At 53.9% G+C, this 9,923-nt stretch overlaps 1 protein-coding gene across 1 annotated transcript; it reads right to left on the reverse strand.

Moving 5' to 3' along the window:
• Positions 1-1,671: 1,671 nt before the first annotated feature.
• LOC125620929 (C-signal) lies at positions 1,672-9,433 on the reverse strand. The gene is made up of 6 exons (XM_048817212.2): positions 9,093-9,433; positions 8,528-8,579; positions 6,714-6,901; positions 4,009-4,167; positions 3,477-3,596; positions 1,672-1,886 (listed from the first exon to the last, which is right to left on the reverse strand). The coding sequence occupies exons 1-6, from the start codon at positions 9,318-9,320 to the stop codon at positions 1,773-1,775; spliced, it is 861 nt and encodes a 286-aa protein (XP_048673169.1). The 5' UTR covers positions 9,321-9,433; the 3' UTR covers positions 1,672-1,772.
• Positions 9,434-9,923: the final 490 nt, after the last annotated feature.

The raw sequence follows: 9,923 nt of genomic DNA on the forward strand, positions 1-9,923 counted from the left end.
GCCTTCTTGGCAACAAGGGCACACTGCTGACTCATATCCAACTTCTTCCCCTCTATTCGACATTGGTGAGGCCTCATCTGGAGTACTGTGTCCAGTTTTGGGCCCCACACTACAAGAAGGATGTGGATAAATTGGAGAGAGTCCAGCGAAGGGCAACAAAAATGATTAGGGGTCTAGAACACATGACTTATGAGGAGAGGCTGAGGGAGCTGGGATTGTTTAGCCTGCAGAAGAGAAGAATGAGGGGGGATTTGATAGCTGCTTTCAACTACCTGAAAGGGGGTTCCAAAGAGGATGGCTCTAGACTGTTCTCAATGGTAGCAGATGACAGAACGAGGAGTAATGGTCTCAAGTTGCAGTGGGGGAGGTTTAGATTGGATATTAGGAAAAACTTTTTCACTAAGAGGGTGGCGAAACACTGGAATGCGTTACCTAGGGAGGTGGTAGAATCTCCTTCCTTAGAGGTTTTTAAGGTCAGGCTTGACAAAGCCCTGGCTGGGATGATTTAACTGGGAATTGGTCCTGCTTCGAGCAGGGGGTTGGACTAGATGACCTTCAGGGGTCCCTTCCAACCCTGATATTCTATGATTCTATGATTCTCGTCCACTGTAACCCCTAGGTCCTTTTCTGCAGAACTGCTGCCGAGCCATTCGGTCCCTAGTCTGTAGCGGTGCATGGGATTCTTCCGTCCTAAGTGCAGGACCCTGCACTTATCCTTATTGAACCTCATCAGATTTCTTTTGGCCCAATCCTCCAATTTGTCTAGGTCCCTCTGTATCCTATCCCTGCCCTCCAGCGTGTCTACCACTCCTCCCAGTTTGGGTCTGTGATAACTTTGTAAACAATTGGTTAGGATATTATTCTCAAGCCTCCCCAGGAAAGGGGGTGTAAGGCTTAGGGGAATATTTTGGGGGAATAGGAACTCCAAGTGGTCCTTTCCCTGATTCTTTGTTAAATCACTTGGTGGTGGCAGCGTACCCTCCAAGGGCAAAAAGTTTGTGCCTTGGGGAATTTTTACCCTAAGCTGGTAGAAATAAGCTTAGGGGGTTTTTCATGCGGGTCCCCACATCTGTACCCTAGAGTTCAGAGTGGGGAAGGAACCCTGACAACACCCTTGCCCCCTGACCACCACCCCGAACTCCCCTGCCCTCTATCCAACCCTCCCTGCTCCCTGCCCCCTTACCGCGCTGCCTGGAGCTGCAGCTCTGCAGCTGTGCTGCCCGGCCGCCCAGAGCATTGCGCCGACGGTGCAGTGAGATGAGGCTGCGGGGGAGGGGGAACAGCAGGGGAGGGGCCAGGGGCTAGCCTCCTGGGCCAGGAGCCGGGCAAGAGGGTCGCACGGGCCCAGGCCGTAGTTTGCCCACCTCTGCTCTAGAGGCATCCCTGGTCCTGCCCCTGCCATTCGCTGGCTCCCTGCAGCCCGCTATGTCTCTTGGACTCTTTGAAACCAGCCTCCTGACTACCTGGCTCCTGCTGCCCTCTGGGTGCTGAGCTGCCCTGATCTCACTTGCCACGGTCCTGGCACTGGCATAGCCCCAGTGTTGGGAGTCCAGCCTTTCTGCTCTGCTGGGCATAGCTGGGTTAGCACTTGCCCAGCTTTCAGGCTGACTAATTGCTACAAAACCAGCCTGTGGCTGCCAGGCCAGGCCAGGCAGGACCCAGGCAGGGCTGTTGCGTTAGAACAGTGGGTTTATTAAGGACACCTGCACGGCTGACGGTGCGGTCACTGGAATGACCTGGCCCAGGGCTCCTGTCGCTGGCCGGGGAGCGTCTCACCAGGGAAGAACTTTCCCTTCCCAGTCCACAAAGGCCCCGTTGTCCTTCTCGGAGAGTGTCGGGAGCAAATTCAGGATCCCTCGGACACTCATGTCAACCGTCAGTGGGACCTGCGGGGGGCAAAGAAGAGTGAGAGGGAGAAGCCTGCCCTGGGGCTGGCCCAGGACACCAAGGGCCCAGGGGCAGGGCCAGGATCTGGGACAGGATCTCAGCAATCCCATTCTGCCCTCGCTGGCAGTGAACGGGGAGCCAGGTCGTGAAGACAGACAACCAGCTCCAGACGACCATGGCACCAGCAGCCCCGGGAAGCAACGCCCAGGACACAGCATCAGAGACGCCAACTTTCGTTGGCACCAGTGGGTGCTCGCGCCCTACCCCTGGCCCCGCCCTGAATCCATGCCCCCCTGCCCCTATTGGATCCCTCCTCAAATCCCCGCCCTGGCCCTGCCTCTTCCCCAAGCATGCAGCGTTCCTCCTCCTCCCCCTGCAAGCGCTGGGAGGGAGTGGGGAGAAGCCGGACACGGCGGCGCGCTCAGGGGAGGAGGAAAAGGTGGAGGTGAGCTGGGAGGGGTCGGGGTGGGGAGCTGCCAGTGAGTGCTCTGCACCCACCAATTTTTCCCCGTGGGTGCTCCAGCCCTGGAGCACGCACAGAGTCGGCGCCTATGCACAGCACTGACTCCCCAGGGAGCTGGGTTGTCATAACTATAAAGGGAAGGGAAACCACCTTTCTCTATACAGTGCTAGAAAATCCCGCCTGGCCAGAGGCAACCTCCTGTTACCTGTAAAGGGTTAAGAAGCTCAGCTAACCTGGCTGGCACCTGACCCAAAGGACCAATAAGGGGACAAGATACTTTCAAATCTTGGGGTGGGGGGAAGGCTTTCGTTTGTGCTCTTTGTTTACATGGTTGTTCTCTCTTGGGACTGAGAGAGGCCAGACAGAAATCCATCTTCTCCAACCCATCCTAAGCCAAGTCTCCAATATTGCAGCCAGTAGAGGTGAGCCAGGCAAGGCGGATTAGTTTATCTTTTGGTTTATGTGAATTTTCCCTGTGTTAAGAGGAAGGTTTATTCCTGTTTTCTGTAACTTTAAGGTTTGCCCAGAGGGGGATCCTCTGTGTTTTGAATCTGAATACCCTGAAAAGTATTTTCCATCCTGATTTTACAGAGATGATTTTTACCTTTCTTTTTTTTTAATAAAATCCTTCTTTTAAGAACCTGACTGATTTTTCCATTGTTCCAAGATCCAGGGGTTTGGGTCTTTGATGATTTTGAAACCAATTGGTTAGGATTATTCTCAAGCCTCCCCAGGAAAGGGGGTGTGTAGGGCTAGGGGGGATATTTTGGGGGAAGACATCTCCAAGTGGGCTCTTTCCCTGTTCTTTACATGCTTGTTTAACACGCTTGGTGGTGGCAGCATACGGTTCAAGGACAAGGCAAAGTTTGTACCTTGGGGAAGTTTTTAACCCAAGCTGGTAAGAATAAGCTTACGGGGTCTTTCATGTGGGTCCCCACATCTGTACCCTAGAGTTCTACCTGACATGGATCCTGACAACCACCTCACTGGGATGGGAGCCCCTGAGAGGTGTCATCAATCTGGGGGGTGTGATAAGGGAACAGCCTCCAGCGTAACCATTCCCCCTACAATGAACATCTGCTCATGACATGAGGCTGCACCTGGCCTCTCCCAGCGAGGCACCTACCTGGTGGGAGGCTGAGCTCCCCATGTCAGTCTGCACCCAGCCAGGATGGACAGCAATGCTCAGGATCCCGTCTCCGCCATACCCCAAGGACTGGCACTTGGTGAGCATGTTCAGAGCAGCCTGTGGGTGAGACACCATGAGCAGAGAGAGCAGCGTGTGGGGAGATCAGGGACCCACCCCCAGGAAAAGGTGAGCAAGGGGGGCAGCTGATGCAAGCTGCAGCGTGTGAGTCTCTCCTTGGGGATGATCAGCATGTTACTGAGTCGCCACCTCTCACTGCACCGGGCCCACGTGTAGGACCCAGAGTCCTGTTCCAAGGTTTGGGCTGTGGGGTCAGGTGACCAAGCATCATGTGACCCGGAGGCAGTGCTTCCCATAAGAGGGAGCAGAGTGAGACTGGCCTGAACGCTGGCCTGACAGGTAAAATCTGGGGGTCAAACCAGGGGGGCAAGAAAGACTTTTCTTTCCCCTTTGCTGTAGCAGAACACAGGGAACCAGCGTGAATTCGTGCCCTGCTGAGCGCACCCCCTACCTTGCTGCACCGATAAGAGATAACTTGCCCCAACTGCCAGGCAAAGGGATTCGTGATGGAGCCGCCCGCACTGGACATGTTGACAATGGCTGCCTTGCTACAGCTCAGCCCTGGCTGGGGGCTTCCCTGGGCAGCCTTCTTCAGCAAGGGCAGGAACGCCTGGCAGGCGGGGAGAAAAGAGCACCCACAGAGTCAGCTCAGGAGAAAGGACCCACACTCCTCTCTTCACCAGCAGACTCTCACTTGAATTGAAGTGGGTCCAGCTGTTGCCCAGCTGCGGCGCAGCACCGCCTGTAACACCTCTGGTGGGCTGGCCCCCTCAGCCTGCTGCTCCTGGGCCATGCTCTCTCCCTGCCCCTCCAACTTGTTCATAGCCTCCTCAGCCCTGTTTTAAAGGCTGGTTTCTCTGAGCTGGGTAATCCCGTTCTGCCCTTGCTGGCAGTGAACGGGGAGCCAGGTCCCAGGCCAGGGTTTACAATAGAAAGTGGGTGAAAAGGGCTGCACCCCTGAGAGACAACCTAAGCCCCAGTGGAGACAGCATGAGGCCAACAGAAGAATTCTTCCATTGCCCCAGCTACCGCCTGCGAAGCAGTGGATTTATTACAGCAACACAAGAACCCTTTCGGCACCACTGTTGTGTTTCTAGTGTAGACACAGCCAATCATACACTGTTTCCCTTCCTTAGAGCCCTGCACAGAGTATCTTGTGGGATTGTACACACCCTCTAGACCCGGGGTTCTCAAACTGGGGGTCAGGACCCCTAAGGGGGTAACAAGGTTATTACATGGAGGGGTCACGAGTTGTCAGTCTCCACCCCAAACCCCGCTTTGCCTCCAGCATTTATAATGGTGTTAAATATATTAAAAAGTGTTTTTAATTTATAAGGGGGGGTCGCACTCGGAGACTTGCTATGTGAAAGGGGTCACCAATACAAAAGTTTGAGAACCCCTGCTCTAGATGCTAGACAGAGGCCTCAACTCGCTGACATGGAAGTATTTCCCCCTATAATACACTGAGCTGTACTCACACAGCATACTGCAGAAATCAGGTAGGATGGTCAAATACCAGCAGCTTTGGCCTAACTCTGCTTCCATCCAAGTCAATCGGAGTTTTAGCACCGAGGTATTAAGAACCTAGTTAGGCCAAAATAATTTACTTCTTCAAATCCTACTTAGTATAAGAGTAAAAGCGAAACTTGTGGGCATATCCGGTATAAAATAGTCCACCTATGATCAGAGCTAAGACAGCCTCATCATTAGCTGCCTTGTCCAATACCTGTCCCTACAGAAGGCTGGACTGCTGGTGGAAAAGAAAGTACCTCGTATCTAGATGTTAACAAAGAGATGCAAATACACACTTCAGGGACAACTTAGCACAGTGTAAGGTTGGGATTTAAGTGCCCAACTCTCATTCACTGTCAATGGGATTTGTGTGCCCAACTCCCTTAACCACCTTTGAAAAACCCAGACCTAGTGTATAGAGACAGAGCAGGCTAGTCCAACAATCACATGAGTGTACAGATAAAAGACATGGGAACGATGCCATGGGGAACTAAGGGTGCAGGAAAAGTTGTAGTTATATTTATCTGCTGGAGCAATAATAAGTGACCGTATCACTGAAGAGCATCCTGTAAGGCACGTGTCCAACGGGGCACAGCTAAGGTTGTATGGGCAGCCTTAACCTCTGATGAATTGCTCTTCACAGAATCATAGAATATTAGGGTTGGAAGGGACCTCAGGAGGTCATCTAGTCCAACCCCCTGCTCAAAGCAGGACCAATCCCCAATTAAATCATCCCAGCCAGGGCTTTGTCAAGCCTGACCTTAAAAACTTCTAAGGAAGGAGATTCTCTTGTTTGGAATGTCTTTCCCACTCTGGCTGGGGACGCTGATTGTCACATTCTGATTGGCTGGGTCACACCCATGCACTAGCTCCAAAGAGTGACCACTTGTGACCTCCTCCCCAAAAATCGTTTACACTCATCACTGCTCCCATGCTGTCCAGCGGGGTGTCCTGGGCTCAAATGAGAGGGTCAACAGCAGCTGCATGGTGAAGGCAGGTGACAAGAGGCTGCTGTGGGATGGGGGGAAGGAGAGGGTGGGACTGGGGGAGAAAGGGAAAGAGATTTGAAGTGCCCCCCTCCCCTGCCCTGGGAGCTGGTGCCTGGAGCCTTAAAGCCTCTTTAGACCCAATTTCTAAATGGTTCAATTTGCCAAATCCAGTTCCTGACACAAAGTGCCTTGAAAAGGGCTATAAGCCCTGTGGTGGAGCTGAAAGGGCAGCAGCTGGGAGATGAAGGATCCAGAAAAGCTTAAACAGAAACTAACAAGCAAGAGCAGCATGCGGCACTGGAAGGAACCCTGGTCTTACTATGCTTGCCAGCCATTCTACTTTGGGAGTATTTGTCATAGTGGAAGGATACAGTAGAGAAGCATCAGCATCCTTTTCTCTAGGGAGATGGCCTCTACTGTGGGGGCTGGACTCTTGGCTCAGACCCCACCGGAGCAGGGCTAGGGGCTCTAGGTCCGTTTCTCGGATGGTTACAGTCCCATAATGCACCTGACACGTACACTGTGATGAACACACACCCGCCAGGTTGGCTCATTGGTCCAGGAACCAGAGCCCTGGGGGGAAGGGAAGCGTTCTGGCCTAAGCAAAGTCAAACCCCAGTGTAGCTGGCGACGTGCCCTCTGTTGGAGCCCTTACCTGGCTCACCAGGAGGGGCCCCGTCACGTTGGTTGCATACACCAGGGACATGTCCTCCGGTGTCTCAGACTCTAGTGTGTTCAGCCTCAGTATCGCAGCGTTGTTTATCAGCAGATTCAGCCCCGAGCCTTTCAGATGCTCCTCAACTCTGGCTGCTGCCGCCTTGATGCTGGCTGGGTCCGTAACTTCTACAGAGACAGAGCAGGGGGTTCAGGGGCCTGGTTCCTCTGCCCTGTAGCTAACCCCTCTAGCCGGACACAAAGCCCAGGCTGCTCCACAGAGCCATGCTAAGATCTCGGGAGATGGTAACCACAGCTAGCCAGACCTGAGTCGAGCCATGGCAAGGGCAGGGCGGATTGCATGGAAGGCAGAGCGTGAAATCGGGGCACCAGGGATCAGCCGGGCGAGTGGAAAGCAGTGCGGCCGTGTGAGTGTTAATGGGGCGGGGGGAAGGGCATGTTGAAACAAAAGGATCTTCCCACTGGTGAGCAGGATTTGAAAGCTGCCATCGGAGCTCTGGCAGCCTTGCCCTCGCCATCCCAGGAGCCAGCCTCGGGGCGCCCAGCGGGCGCGCTTGTTTGGCAGAGGGTGAAACACGCCGATTTTCCCTTTTAAAAAGTGACTGCCGCATTTTTTTTACCCGAACCGTCAGCAGCATTTTTGGGTTACTGGAAAAGCTGGTTCGATGCTCAATAGCCATTTCGATATGTCCCCGAAAACATCAGACAAGCCAATCGGATCCCCCGAGGGCGGCTGTGACCCTGTGTGCGAAGTCACTACGCCACTCGCTCAGATTTGGCCCCGCTCCCCACATCCTCGGTCATGTGAGCAGCACTCCAAGCACCAGCGGGATCAGCAGCTGGTCCCAGAAGATTCAAGGCATGGCCAGCCCAGCCACGGTGAGTGCACTGTATGGCTATTGACTGGGCCTGGGGTGCCCCCCAGGAATTTGGGCCCTGGCCATTGCCATAGTTTATCTGGCCCTGGCAGGATCCCTAGGCTGGGATTAGTTCCCACTATCCCATCCCGTGAGAGGCATCCCTGAGGCTAGCAGAGCTGCCCAAAGGGCAGCCCCGTTCATGAAATTGATTCCCTGACTCCAAAGCTTCAACTACCTGAAGGGGGGTTCCAAAGAGGATGGAGCTCGGCTGGTCTCATTGGGGGCAGATGACAGAACAAGGAGCAATGGTCTCAAGTTGCAGTGGGGGAGGTCTAGGTTGGATATTAGGAAGCACTGGAATGGGTTACCTAGGGAGGTGGTGGACTCTCCATCCTTAGAGGTTTTTAAGGCCTGGCTTGACAAAGCCCTAGCTAGGATGATTTAGTTGGGGTTGGTCCTGCTTTGAGCAAGGGGTGCGACTAGATGACCTCCTGAAGTTTTTTCCAACCCTGATCTTCTATGATTCTATGAGTCTATGAAAGCAAATCTGCCCGCAATAGAGAGAGGCCCGTTCAGACCCAAACCAGCCAGGCTCATACATGGCACAGGCAGCCCCTGACTCTGAATCAAAATCATCCCTTCCCTGCCAATCTGGCACACGGGGCAATCTGCAGATACCAGGAACTTCCTGGGCCTCCTCCTGACCAAGCCCGCAGAGCCTGAGTGGGACGTGGGAGACCTGGGAATCGCTCTGCTGAGACGGGTGAGCGCTAGGCACCCTCCCCTTCACTAACACCTAGGCAAGACTAACACTAACAGTGGCTCCCAACAAGGCAAGGAACAGGAACACGGAGACAGGGAGACAGGGAATGGGAAAGAATGGGACCCAGAGCAAGGGAACCTCATCTCTCTGGGTCCAGGGCAGGGCACCCACCTAGTGCAACAATCATCAGGTTTGGATGCCTGGATGCCAAGGTCTTTAATTCCTGAAAAAGAAAAAAGTCAATGATTATTGACAGAGCCCCCAGTGATGGTCAAGCCGGGCATAGTCCAGGTCCCTGCTGCTACCCAGGACCAAGTAAATATCTCATTGCTTTGACGCTGCAAAGCTCCCATGCGCAGGGTCCAGCCCTGGCTTTCGGGGTCTGCAACAGGGGTCTGCATCCTGGGTCTTTAAGACGCCATCATCTAGCCCAGTGCAGTCAAGTCAGGGACACGTTTCCTTGTCCCCTTTAGGACACAGGCACAAACCCGCCTGTGCTCCCTGCTCTCTCCCTCAATGCACTCTGCTAGCTCTGCATGTGTCCCGTGCAGAGCTCGTCCCCAGCCAGTGTAGCTGCCTTATGCGCCAGGGAACGTCAGCCTGGAGCAGTGTCTGGAATCCCCTCTTGCTTGGGCCTGTTGCTTTTGGGTCCAAGTGCTGAGACGCTAGAAGCCCCTCACTTAGATTCCCCTACCCCAGGTACAGCTAATTCCATCTCGCCTCACCCCATTCTCACCTGTGCTTGTGCTCCCTCCGGATCCCGGCAGGTCGCAAAGACCCACTTGGGTGGGTTTGATTTCCCCAGAAACTGCTTGGCAAGCCCCAGGCCGATTCCCCGATTGGCCCCAGTCACCAGAACGCTGTGGACATTAAAGCCAGCCATGGTCCCTTGCCTGCCTCTGCCCCAGCCGGCACTGCCTCTGCTCAGTGAGAGCTGGGCTAGCTGCACCCACTTCCCCTGCATCTGGGGTTACCAACCAACTCCTTGATCCTAGCCAGGGACTCCTGGCTACAGTCCAGGCCTGGCCTGTGCAGAGTAAATCAACAGAAGCCCAGCGGAGGCTCCCTGCAGGGGTATGGGAGTCATCATGGATTGGAGGAGCTCCCCAGAAGGGCGGAGCTGTGAAGTGCAGAAAAGGAGATGACAAGGGGGGCAGGCTGATAGGAAGCTATGGGGATGGGATGGATTCATGCAATTTTGGAGGGTGACTTTTCAACTGGGCAGGGTTTGCAATCTCTCACTGAAGTGATAAGAATTTGAGCAAGTTAATATTCAACATGGTGAAACTCATTCTCCACCCCCCTGACTTGGTTGAGCCCAGTGGCACCTAGAAGTGGCTTTCAGAGGTTGTGGACTGTAGTTTGACACAGTAATGATCTGTTTTAAGGTACCTGCAGTGTGAGAACCCTACATTTGATTGCCCCATGAAGACTGTGGACAACACCCAGGCTGTGCAGCACACTCCACACATGTCTTTTGAGGGTTATTTATTTTGCAGGATGTTTAACCCTTTCTAGCCATGCGTCATGCCTATGAACTAAATTCTAAAGGAACTCTTTGCAACTA

Source organism: Caretta caretta, chromosome 12 (assembly GCF_965140235.1).
Source record: "Caretta caretta isolate rCarCar2 chromosome 12, rCarCar1.hap1, whole genome shotgun sequence".
Taxonomy (NCBI): domain Eukaryota; kingdom Metazoa; phylum Chordata; order Testudines; family Cheloniidae; genus Caretta; species Caretta caretta.